Below are 13080 nucleotides of genomic sequence, written 5' to 3'. Positions count from 1 at the left end.
GATTTGTGCGGTCGGCCACCTCGCCAGAACATAATATCGGCGCGACGCTCGAGCTCGAAATGGAAGAATCGATATCCCGTCGTGGTTCTGTTTTTTCACCGAGGACCAAGTTCGCCCCATTGGGCGTTCCCGAACGCGCAGACCCCGTTTCGCCCTGAGAAACCTCCCGAGAGCTCGCAGGCTTTCCGGTCGAGAACTTGGCTACTAATGTGGAGGAGGAATGGTAGATAAAAAGTTACAAAGAATGGTGAAGATGGGCATTGGAGTATTTGGGGTTTGGAACAGGTATATATTCCGAGTGCAAAGAATGGTGAAGATGGGCATCGGAGTATTGGGGTTTGGAACAGGTATATATTCCGAGTGCAAGTCCCTTTCAACAAAAGAATTCAAACAGGAGGAGCAAACTTTCAGTTTCAGATACTAATTGCAGCAATAACATGCCTGAGAATTTTCTAGCAAATCGCAGCCCAACATTCTAAAGTACTCAAGGAAAATGACCCTCCACGGTGAATTGATCGATGAGAAACGAGTGAATTGAATTCTACCATGAACATCCTGACTAAGAAGAGTCGCAGACTGCATCAAGATACAAAGACTACTGAGAAACAGCAACTGATATGCAAAAGGTTTAGAGATTCCATACTTCACATGTCAACCTATTTTTCCGCGTCCCGGGTAGAAGGGACTTCAATCAGACAATACCACACTTATCTAGAATATCCGCCACTGTCTCTTGATAAGGAGCGCTCCCTGCGTCTCTTGGACGAGTCCGGATGTTCCTTGTCCCTCTCTCTCCTACCATAAGGAGAGCGGGATCTTCCTCGCCGGTCCCTTGGATAGTAATCATCGTCGCGCCGTCGGCGTGGAGAATAGCTGCGGGATCTTCTACCACCACGGCCTGCATTTTCAACTCCAATGAATATGACATGTTCAAATAACATTGTGAAAGTTAGGAGGATGCATACACTATACCTGGGCCTTGATGTTGAAACTTTATCAAAACAAATATTAAAAGAACGGCATTCAACTGAATCAATTAAAACCTAATACTATTATATAAGATAATGATAAGTTGACAAGGATATTGCCCACATTCAATCACTACGAGAGCAAATCAAGTGCATACCTCGTTTTTCTTTCAATCCAAGATACCTTCCAGGAGTTGGTGTCCTCCCACGCTTCCTTTTTGCCTGTAGAAAATAGATTATATTTTCAGATTGATTGAGTTAAACAAACAACTTAGTATCCTGTCTTATGCCCTTCAGTATTCAATACATAAACAAAAAAAAAATCACAAAGAAACAAGCAGGAAAGGATCAACTCCGTTGGAAGGAGAGTCATTCTAAAAGCTTCTATGCTATCTTAAATAACTTAAATTGAGAAGAAAGAGAGGCCAACGGCAGATACTTTTACTCATATCGTAAAAAGGGCATACACCCCTCGGCATCGGCAAAATAGTCGAATTGACTGACGAGTTCGGGAATGTCGCTGAAGAACTCATGCGGTGAATGAATAGGTTCAACGGATTAGATCTTAGATCGTGAATTCGATGGAGCACACAGACCAGACCTGCTGCTAAAATTCATCAGGCAACAATAACGAAAAAAACCTCTAAAAAGTTAACAAGACATAACAGCTCACTATAGTTAACTAATTATGAAATGAAAACACATACCTTCTCCACAGTGATCAGTCGGCCTTCAAAAACAGACTGGTTTAGATACTTTATACAGCGCTCTGCATCCTTGTTGGTTTCCATGGTGACAAAACCAAATCCACGAGAGTCTTTGGTGCGAGGGTCAGTAACCAACTGGCACTCCAAAACCTAAAACATAGCTCATTAAAGTATTTCTGGAATTACTTCCACAATTTATCCATTTATTTCTTGTTTTTACCTCTTTGACTGAAGAAAATATAAGATTCCAGCACTTTTAGTAAAGGGATGACTGATTGACTACAAACAACTTTCTCTATGTCTACTACAAACAACTTTCTCAATGTCTACCATCCAAGGTTTATATTGAGTACACTGCAGTCATTACTGACTGCCGCATATGAGCTTTCTCTTTCATTGAAGGCAGACATTCCAACAAGGCTTACAACAAGTAGGAGCAAATGACACAGCAAATAAGAAATAGAGGAAACAGCAGTTGTTCCACCGACTGTGCCGAGCCTCTAGCCATGTGTTTATCCAATGGCAATCAAACATAGATGACGCTACACTTTCACAAGCCTTTTACAACTTGCCATTTTCCTGAGCCTACGTCAATAACAGCTAATTTAATAAATTTAGTCTCACAAATTTCACCATACAGACTTGCTACTGCACCTTAAAGGTAGTACTAGTATGATCCACGCATTGCACTGTTACATCTCTCCATTATCAGATCATACTGCCCCCAAAATCGCTGTCAGCAAAATCTTATAGCCTAAGGAGAGGGCCTTTTAGTCCCCCACTTTCTTCTCTAGATTTTTGGCTTTTGACCAGAATAAATTTGCAACTTTTTTGGCCGGAGAAGAATTTGGCATTACAAGGTACTGTGTGAAAGAGGCACGACTAAAAACTGTTGCCTCAGCTTTCCACTCATGCTATTGAATGAAAATAAACCAGAAAAAGGTCAAAATGTTCTCCTTTAAAATATGAAAAGTAGGACATAATTAACTTTCGTGATGAATTTTTTATTTTGTGAAAGTTGTAGGCCGACATTACAGAAGCTATATACATGCAGAATCCCTGAACATTAGGCAGTTGGATGCCGTTGGTTCCTACTCATAAAACATCAAGACCCATCAGCTTCCATCGGCATCATTCGAATGAGTGATTACTATGAGGAAATGGCAGCTTTCAAAATCACATACCTTGCCTTCTTTACTAAAATATTTTTCGAGATCACTTGTAGTAACCCTGGTTGATAAACCCGTCACATACAAGTTATTCCCTGGATTGCCATCACCTTCATACTCTTGGCTCCTGGAACAATAGACCTCCATTGTTCAATTCGAGACACAACTAACAAATTGATCATCTAAAAAACCCCAATGGCAAGAATTTGTCACACAACAAATACAAGGGAATCCATACTTATCTATAGAAACGAAAACATACCTCGAGCGGCTTCTCCTTGATCTTGACAACGACCTTGACCTTGACCTAGACCGACGGCCTCTAACGGGTGAAGCTGAATCCCTAGATCTTGACAGCGATCTTGATTTGGACCGACGGCCTCTGACGGGTGAGGCGGAGTCGCGAGGAGAAGGAGACCTGCGACATGAAGCGGCACATGGAAAAGTAGGCTTACCAAGGCATAGGTTATGCAAACAAATCTGGGATTCAAAGAATCGACAGGAGAACTTACTTTTGTCTCCGTTTGTATGGCATCTACAAGTAACAAGAAAAATTCGATGTCAGAATCCATTAAACACCAACATTATCAACTGCCCGCAAATTATCTCTCAATGGTCTTACTCATTCGACTACATATGTCGTACAAACGTGCGACAATACGAATTCTCGCCGTTCAGTTCAAAAATTTAAGCTCCAGGTTGCTTAATGCCACCAACAATCTATACCATGAGCTGTCAACCCAAAGAACTAACCCTGCCAAGTAATTTTACAAACGTATCAAGAATTTTGACCCCCCAGCAACAGAATCAATCCCAGCTCATGAGCTTCTACCGGCTCGATCCCTCTAAAAATCCCCCACGAACGCGCGAAAAAGAAAAAAAAAAAGAAAACAGTCTGATTCAACATCTTCTCTTATCCAGCAGCAAATTCACGACAAACCCACGTCAGATACGCATATTTCCCGATCAAACTTCGCGTGATCTCGACAGGATGGACGAGCGCGGGATTGATCAGCATACAGACTTTCACCAAACAAACGGTACGACATGGCGGAAAAAACCACGAGCTACGAGCTAGGGAGCAAATGGAGAGACCCTAACCTTTTTACTCGGGTAGCTAAACGGAATCGGCCGAGTCGACACAGTTGCCCTAGAACGGCGGCTCGCTGGGTCGTCCGCGGCGGAGCACGGAAGTGAAGCGCAGAGAAATGGCGAAGATGGTTCCGGCGCTTTTTAACGAGCTCTTTTGCGGAGGAAAGGGAAAAAAACGCCTCGGCAAGGGCAACTCTTGCAAACCCAAAAAAGAAAAAAAAGAAAAAAAAAAAGGCCCGAACACTGCTAATATTCGAGGAATAAGCATATTAAAAATCCTACTAAAATTTGATGCAAAAGTGTGATTAAGCCTTGAAATTTAAAAAAAAAGAAGAAAGGTGCGATCGAATTAGTGCAATTAATTTCTTCGGCCAATAAACTTTAGCACTTTAACGAGGTCATTTTGGTCAAAATCCATATTTTTAACTTTTAGTTAAATAAGATAAAAAAATAAAAAGCTAAAAGTTCTTTAAAAAGCTCGAAAAGAAAATTACAAGTGGAAGGGCTAGCTTGGGTTGCCTCGCCGGCCGAAAAGCTGGCCAAGCATCGACGATGGCTGGCGATGGGGCGGCGGCATATAGGCAAAGGGTCCGGCCCTCTTTCCCTCATTGTTTTTTCCTTCTTTTTTTGTGTGTTTTTTTAAAACTCGTAGCCTGTTTTATTTTTTTGATTAATACCACAAAAAATCTCAAACTGATACATTTGTGATAAATTTATTTCTACTAATTTTTTAACTACAAAAAATCCATACACCCATGATAATCTTACTCTTTGTTAATTTTCGTTAAATTTTATTATCAAATTTCTGAGTTAGATGACACATGACAGTTGATGGGTGTACCATTTTGAGGTTTTATCCTTCGTTTATCATTCATAAATATATCGATTTGTGATTTTTCGTGATATTAATTCAATTTTAGGATTTTTTTAGCCAAAAATTAGTTTCCGGTATATTTGCGACAGGTGTACCAGTTTGAGATTTTTTGTGATAAAAAAATTAGTTCAGGCTAAATTTGCCACGTCGGTTTGGGGTCTTTTCGTGATGTTAACTTTTATTTATTTTATATCTGGTTCGCTTCATCCCCACCGCTCCGGCCCGATCCCGATATCCGGCCCGGCCCGGCCCGACAAGCGATTGCCCGGAACAGAGAAGAACCGTCCCAAATTCACTGCCAATGTTTTCTTCTACTTCCCTATAAAAAGGAGCTCCGGCTTCCCACCCTCTCTGTGGACGTCGGAAGATCAACGGGGATTCTGCGGTTTCCACTCCCCGAACCGCCACAGCAAAATCCCAATGGGACACGGTACGATTCTCTCTCTCTCGCTCTCGCCACCCGAGCTCAGCTCGGCGGCGCCGCCGTAGCCGTCGCCGCCGTCGTTGTCGATCTGCTGATGGCGAATCTTTTTTGCAGGTGACAAGGGCCGGCCCGGCAAGCGGCAGAAATCGTCGGCCAAGGTCAGTTCCCCTTCCTTAATCCAGTTCCGATTTCGCCCGCCCCAACCGAAAAAAAGAAACACAGAGGCGCGGCGCGGCTCGCGTATCGTTCCCCGCGAGATTGTTTGAGGCGGCCGACGCTGTTGCTGGCAGGATGATTACCGGAGCGCGATCGCCGCGGCGGCGGCGGCGGAGGAGGACGAGGCCATCTACGGCGAAGAGATGGAGGACGATTACCGCGACGGTACCGATTTATGCCGCGATGTTTCTGCTCGCTTGCTTGCTTGCTTTAGAGATAGGGCGGCTGGGTCGCGTGTTGGGAGCGGCTCGGGTGTTTTTCAGCTCGATCGCCTGGTGGTGGGGGTGGAATCGTGAGTTTCATTCATCTGTTGTTGCAGGGGACGGTGAAGGGAAAAAGAAGGATTTCAGCAAATTGGAGCTGAAGCCGGATCACGGCAATCGGCCCCTGTGGGCTTGTGCGGATGGCCGAATTTTCCTGGAGACGTTTTCCACCTTATACAAGCAGGCTTATGATTTTCTCATTGCCATTGCTGAGCCCGTTTGCAGGTACCCTTTCGACGCGCGAAGCGTTCTTCTCGAGATAGTTTGCGCTCATTCCTAACGCGGATGATTTAGTATCGCGTCTGTAGCCATAGGCTCATGAAATTTTCTCGGAGCACGGGCAGTTTTATCCGTTTCAATCCTGCCGTCGTCAGTGTGTAGTTCTTCGCTGCATTTCCTGATTCGTCATTTGGCCTGATTGATCTTTCGTTTTCTTTTCCTTTGTAGGCCGGAGTCGATGCACGAGTACAATTTGACCCCACACTCGTTGTATGCGGCAGTGTCGGTTGGTCTCGAGACGGAAACTATCATTTCTGTATTGAATAAATTGTCGAAGACCAAGCTCCCTAAAGAGATGATTGACTTCATACATGCTTCGACCGCTAATTACGGAAAAGTGAAGCTTGTGCTTAAAAAGAATCGGTACTTCATTGAGTCGCCCTTTCCTGAGGCAGGACAATTTATCTATTCCCTTTTCCTTCGCTCTTCTAAACGTTGGATTGGGGTTGCTAATCAGAAAAATAATTACAGGTGCTGAAGAAGTTGCTTAGGGATGACGTTATATCTCAAGCTAGGATATCTTCTGAGGTTTGTGTCTAGACTATTTTTAGTTGAAATGATGCGTTTCGTTTGCCTGCCGATGCAAACAATTTTGCGACGAACTCTCTTTCCATGCTGTTGTTCAGGCATTTTGTCTAAGGCATGATTTGGCCCTGTGTTGTAAGTCGGTCTTCTTCGGAATTGAAGAAGACTATGACATGCTCTGACAGTAAGAGATTCACATGAATATGACTTTCTTTTTATGATAAGATAATACTTCTGTCCCAGTTGAATTTAGGAGACTTGAAGACACTTGTCAATCGTTTTCCTTTTAAATGGCCAACTTGATGAGGATTTGGCAAACGAGATGATGAAATCTTTACTAATGTGGTTATCAATTTTAAGTTTGCTTCGGGGAAGGAATTCATTTCACCCCAATATTCATATTTTTCCTTGATTTGCCTTATGACAGCATCTATATTCTGTCTACTATAGCAATCAGCCTTGATTATAAAGCTTCTCAATATGCTATTTCGCACTTCCTTCTGATGCAAACTTTCTTATCGAGTTAATGCTTTGTTATTGTTTGTTCTTTCCTGCACATTTCCTTTTTGAAGTTTTAAGTCTTGACAACAATAGCTTCATGCTCGCCATATGTGGTTTATGTTTCCTTATGTCTTTATCTCGAGAGGAATAATACATAATCTAGCCGTACAATCATTGGTACAAAATATCTGGTAATATGCAGGGACTTGGTGCTGATGGATTTACAATTAGCAAAGCAATGGGTGAAGTTGGGGTTGGACATAATGAGTTACTGAATGAAGCAGAACTGGCTGCTGCAGCTGAGGAGAAAGAAACTCACTCATTTGAGATCGATCCTTCTCAGGTAAAGCTTTCAGACTGTTAGTTCCCCTATATGCTAGGATCTCGTACCTTCTGCTTGGACTAATTGTCAGTGATCATGTTTTATCAAAGCAGAGTTGAGGTCACTGATCTTGAATGCAATTACATATCCTAGATTTAGTTGGCCAGAAACTATGGCATTGGAAACTTATTGCTTCTTTGATCCATTCTTAGTTTGTGAACTGTTTCCATTGCTTCTGTCCTTATATTTGCATTCTCTATTTTTTCTTTCGTTTCCATAACCATCTCATGGATTCTGACTGGTGTTCCGTCAGTGTCAATTGATTGATGCTCATCAAGTGTGCATGCTGTAACGTATATTGGATAACTTAAGGTTCTTGCAAGCGCATCAGTACTGTCTTTTACTTTTGTAGGTTGAAAATGTGAAGCAACGCTGCTTGCCCAATGCTTTGAACTATCCCATGTTGGAGGAGTATGACTTCAGGAATGATACAGTGAGTTACAATTCTCGATTATGATCTCTGTATTAAGTTGAAATCTAAAGTACAATGTTAATCTCATATATGTTAATAAATTTAACATGTAGAACCTTTCATGACATTTCTTTACCTCAGTGAGATCTTGATGCTAGTTGACGTGCCTTGACCGTCACACAGGTAAACCCTGACCTGGAAGTAGAGCTGAAGCCTCATGCACAACCACGACCATATCAAGAAAAAAGCCTTAGTAAAATGTTTGGAAATGGTAAGACTTTTTCTACAATCACAAGCATTGATTTTTTCAGTCATGTCCACAAAGCAGTCTTCAGGGGATGACCCTGTGGGTTTTAGAGACTGCTTCAGACTTCAGACTCTGCAATCCCAATGCCGGAAAATTGCCTTTTTCTTTCTAGAATTTAGGTGCCTGACCTTGTGATGACTGATTAAGAGAAACTTGACCAAGAAACTCCCTTTTTATGGGGGAAAGTGCAATTTGGCAATTTTGAGGCCGTCTTAACGCTGTATTTGTTACAGAAAGTATGTTGTCCGGTAACCGAACTTATGAAAATAGTAAATGGGCACGAATTAGGTTAGATGTTCTTGATTCTTCCTTAGATGATTAATTATATTGAGGCTTCCTCCTTTTACTATTTAAGATGAACTTTTTACTTTCTTAGGCATGAAGGACGTGGGGGTGGGCAAACATGACCTTATTGAATATATATTTTGGTAACGTTTCAGGATATGTACAGCTTATAGTTCAGGATCCTACAAACTATTTGATGTGTTATCTAGTTTTTTTTTATGTGTTCTCGACGTGATATATGCTCCCGGAAGTAAGAGAGCCTGAAGTTTTTGTTTCTTTGATAGTTCTCATTTTTTTGTTGTCCTTCTTTAGGTCGAGCCAGATCTGGTATCATCGTGCTACCTTGTGGTGCTGGGAAATCTCTGGTTGGTGTTTCTGCAGCATGCAGGATAAAGAAGAGTTGTCTTTGCTTGGCAACAAATGCAGTTTCTGTGGATCAATGGGCATTTCAGTTCAAGTTGTGGTCAACTATAAGAGATGAACAAATTTGTCGTTTCACATCTGACAACAAAGAAAGATTTCGTGGCAATGCCGGGGTTGTTGTTACCACATACAACATGGTTGCTTTTGGTGGAAAACGATCTGAAGAATCTGAAAAAATCATTGAAGAAATAAGGAATAGAGAATGGGGGTTACTTCTGATGGATGAGGTGATCTCATTTATCCATGATTCCCTGCTTTATGTACCCCTCTTCATATTTATCTTTGCATCAAATTACAATATCTGTTCAGGTGCATGTGGTTCCTGCTCACATGTTCCGAAAGGTCATCAGCCTCACAAAATCTCACTGCAAACTTGGACTCACTGGTATGTGACTTGATGTTATTACACTTTGCTCCACCTTCTGTTACATGCTCGTTTTCCTCTCTGCCTGTGCTACCTCACTTTACACAACACCTGAAGCAGGCTTCATGATACTTGTTTGCAGCCACGCTTGTTCGTGAGGATGAGAGGATAACAGATCTGAACTTCCTTATTGGTCCCAAATTGTATGAAGCAAATTGGTTAGATTTAGTGAAAGGAGGCTTTATTGCCAATGTACAGTGTGCAGAAGTATGGTGTCCGATGACAAAGGAGTTCTTTGCTGAGTATCTGAAGAAGGAGAACTCCAAGAAAAAGCAGGTAAATGTCACTAGTACTCCTGCTAATTGGGTCGTTTAGTGCATTGAGATATTTTGAGATATTGCTCCTTTGCAATCGTAGTGGGATGGATGTATATGTTCTCTTTAATCTTCTTCTGTTTGATCACTTTCTTTGTGGCCTGAAATGTCAAAACATAGTTATTACTTCTGAATGGTTGATGGAAATCAAGTACGTCTTACACCAAGAACTTCTTGATATTCTAAATGATGGCCTTTTAACTGCAGGCACTTTATGTGATGAACCCCAATAAGTTCAGAGCATGCGAATTTCTGATCCGTTTTCATGAACAACAACGTGGGGATAAAATAATTGTCTTTGCCGATAATCTTTTTGCCCTAACAGAGTATGCAATGAAACTTCGCAAACCAATGATTTATGGTGCTACCAGGTATTAATGACCATTAACAGTCTTTTGGATGATTACTTTGTCCATGTGCTTATAATGAGTTATTACGGGATTCTTGAATGTGCAGCCATCTTGAACGGACAAAAATTCTCCAAGCTTTTAAAACTAGTCGGGATGTGAATACAATTTTTCTATCGAAGGTACCATATTCTTCTACTCATCAGTATTCGTTCTAAGGGGATAATCTAGAATTATTGGGCACCATGGTTTTTAAATCTAGCATTGACCTAAGTAATGGCATGTTCTCTCTATTTATTGACTCTCACACTTCTACCTACAGGTTGGTGATAATTCAATAGATATTCCTGAGGCAAATGTTATAATTCAAATTTCATCACATGCCGGATCTAGACGACAAGAAGCCCAGCGTCTTGGACGTATTCTTAGGGCAAAGGTGATTTGAACATCTCTTGATATTTTCTGATTTTGCTACCCTCATATTGGTATCTGGCCAGTATTCTTTCTCCTCAGTCAATGTCATCACAATGTGAAATATTTCTATTGAGGATCATTCTATATCAGGAAATCGTACAAGTAATTCATGTTTGACTTGTTATATATCTTTGGTACTACTATGCAGGTGTTACAAGTCTACCTCCCTCTTTTCATTACTGTCATCGGGAATGAGTTGGACTAACCTTCCCTGCAGAAATAAATATATTTATTAAAAAGCTAGATAGTGATTCAACATTATTTTATGTTCCAACCATCTCATTTCTCAATCCAAGCTTGTCAATACTTCATTTCCATGCTGTCTATGCTTTGACAAGATTACTGTGAGAAACTAACGTCTCATATTGCTCAATCAGGGCAAACCTCAAGATAGGATGGCCGGAGGCAAGGAAGAATACAATGCATTTTTCTATTCCCTTGTGTCTACAGATACACAGGTAATTCTCTAATACTTCCCATTAACGTTATGTTCTGGCAAATATCAATTGGAAAGACTTTTGAGTCCTATTAAGCCTGTTTTTAGTTACTAGTTCGAGGGCCTCATGAGCTCGTCCCTCACACACACACACACGCACAATGGTGAAGCTGATAAGAACGTAGAAGATGGGAAGTGGAGCCCAAAGCAGTCAGTACCACGTGAGCCCGTGCAAGAATAAAAGCACCAAAAAGTTAGAAAATCTATTAAAGAACCTAAGCACAGAGGAAAGCATATCTTATTGTGGCTTTTTATTTGTGGTATTGATATTTTTTTTGTTACATGTAGGAAATGTACTACTCCACCAAACGGCAGCAGTTTTTGATCGATCAAGGTTACAGCTTTAAGGTATGTTATGCTGTTTCGAAGAATAGTTTACAGATCAAGCAGGTTCTCATTTCTTTTGCTCTTAATCAGACCTTGGTTATTCTTGTTAATCGTAATCATCTCTTGCACACTACAGGTGATCACAAGCTTGCCACCTCCTGATTCAGGAGCTGATTTGAGCTATCACCGACTGGATGAGCAACTGGCACTTCTAGGCAAAGTCAGTTCTTTCTTCTGTCTCATTTTGCTCTTTGAAACTTCTCTTATCTAACCTTATTGTTAATCTGTGCATGCCTGGATTTTGGCAGGTACTGAGTGCCGGTGATGATGCAGTTGGTCTAGAGCAATTGGAAGAAGATGCCGATGATATAGCTCTTCACAAAGCTCGTCGTTTTGTTGGATCAATGAGTGCAATGTCAGGCGCAAATGGGATGGTGTACATGGAGTACAGGTAAACCCATTTTTCTTTCTAAATGCTCTATTCTACACACAGGATTGTTTAGTATATGCAGGACTTTTTCTCTAATGGAGAAAAATTTGGCGAATCTTGTTTGCAGTACTGGACGAAAGCTAATAGGACCTGGCCAACCAAAACCTAAACCCAGGGACCCTTCCAGGCGACATTATTTGTTTAGGAGGAGATATGGCTGAGACACGATGAAATTCAGCAGAGCAATTGCGTCTCTAAGAGCCTAAAAACAGTATGCTTCTCAAGATTCTCCCATCTAAGTGCTTTTCAGTATGTGCAAAAGCACGTGATCACGATGTTGCAACAATGTTGCTTTATAAGATCCACATCAGCAAGAGTGATCCAAACAGGATATATTGTGCTACCCTTCCTAGGTGTCGGTAGCCGTTGTCCATCCCCATTTACAAGAATTAGCATCATGATGCTTGTGTATCCTCCTTTACCAATATGTACTGAATGATTTTGCGGTCCTTGATGACACTAAACATATAAAGAGGTTGACATTTTGTGATAAATATTGTCAAGGTTTATATCTTCTTCGGGTGGATCTCAATCCTTCCATGTGGAAAGTATGGATTCGTGGTGCCCGACTCTCCTTTTTTTTTTTGGTCTGTGGGTAAATATTTCAACCTCTGATGTGTTGGTTGCTGGAGTAAAGGTGGATTTGATTTGCCGACTAAACAATCAACGCGTTTTAGAATGATTTGAATGAAACATTCAATGTATTTGAGAAATTTTGGAAGCGATCCACGTGTCCTTTTGGGAGGATCTATTGGAGTCTCGATGGTGGATCTATGAAACGTAACTCTTGCAAATGATTTGCTTTCTTGAAATGATCGACTAATGACGTCTGATTTACCTCAACCAGGCTTTGCCATTCAACTCATTGTTTGCCAAAAAGCCCCACTAGTAAGTGTAGAATGCCTTCTCACCATCTTTGAAGTTGGTGAATCATTAGCTTTAAGAAAAAGAGAGCCTCTCTCTCTCTCTCTCTCTCTCTCTCTCTCTCTCTCTCTCTCTCTCTCTCTCATATGTGCTCGAGTATTTACACATTTATAAGGCCGCAGCTAATACCTGTTGCCTTTTAGGGATTCCCCACACGTAGTGGCAGAATCCCTTCCTCTGCTCTCCAATTGCCCTTAAGGGGTTTCAGCATATTGACTGTCCTTTGGACATTCCGAACGCCCCGACTTCTAATTCCGCATAAAAAATCATGACATTGGAGAATCATTGGAGTCATCAAACACCTATCACTCGGGGGCAAGGGGGGGGGCCGAAACACCAAAAGCGACTTGAAAGTGAAGCAAAGAGAGGAGCAGTTCTCAGACAGGATTAGGTTTTTGAAGGGCAAAGGCAGAACTATGAATAAAGATGGAACAAAGCAGACATTCTATAGCTTTTG

The 13080-nt window shown here is 41.4% G+C and overlaps 2 protein-coding genes across 2 annotated transcripts; one reads left to right on the top strand and one right to left on the bottom strand.

The window, feature by feature from the left end:
• Nucleotides 1–511: 511 nt before the first annotated feature.
• Nucleotides 512–3379, bottom strand: LOC115692299 (serine/arginine-rich splicing factor SR45a-like). Its single transcript, XM_030619104.2, has 6 exons — nt 3357–3379; nt 3107–3262; nt 2860–2971; nt 1676–1825; nt 1127–1190; nt 512–898 (listed from the first exon to the last, which is right to left on the bottom strand). Exons 1-6 carry the CDS (start codon nt 3377–3379, stop codon nt 708–710), a joined length of 696 nt encoding a protein of 231 aa, XP_030474964.1. The 3' UTR covers nt 512–707.
• A 1761-nt stretch (nt 3380–5140) lies between these two features.
• LOC115692283 (general transcription and DNA repair factor IIH helicase subunit XPB1) lies at nt 5141–12193 on the top strand. Its single transcript, XM_030619085.2, has 20 exons — nt 5141–5240; nt 5349–5392; nt 5525–5615; nt 5770–5938; nt 6161–6383; nt 6464–6520; nt 7221–7361; nt 7753–7833; nt 7996–8083; nt 8717–9054; nt 9137–9212; nt 9334–9527; nt 9773–9936; nt 10022–10094; nt 10235–10348; nt 10764–10844; nt 11171–11230; nt 11346–11429; nt 11518–11660; nt 11767–12193. Exons 1-20 carry the CDS (start codon nt 5231–5233, stop codon nt 11858–11860), a joined length of 2325 nt encoding a protein of 774 aa, XP_030474945.2. The 5' UTR covers nt 5141–5230; the 3' UTR covers nt 11861–12193.
• The last annotated feature ends 887 nt before the right edge of the window (nt 12194–13080 follow it).

Source organism: Syzygium oleosum, unplaced genomic scaffold, assembly GCF_021117445.2.
Source record: "Syzygium oleosum isolate NSW1041296 unplaced genomic scaffold, Sole_v2.1 Sole_v2.14, whole genome shotgun sequence".
Lineage (NCBI taxonomy): Eukaryota > Viridiplantae > Streptophyta > Magnoliopsida > Myrtales > Myrtaceae > Syzygium > Syzygium oleosum.
This window is presented reverse-complemented; position numbering and strand designations above follow the sequence as displayed.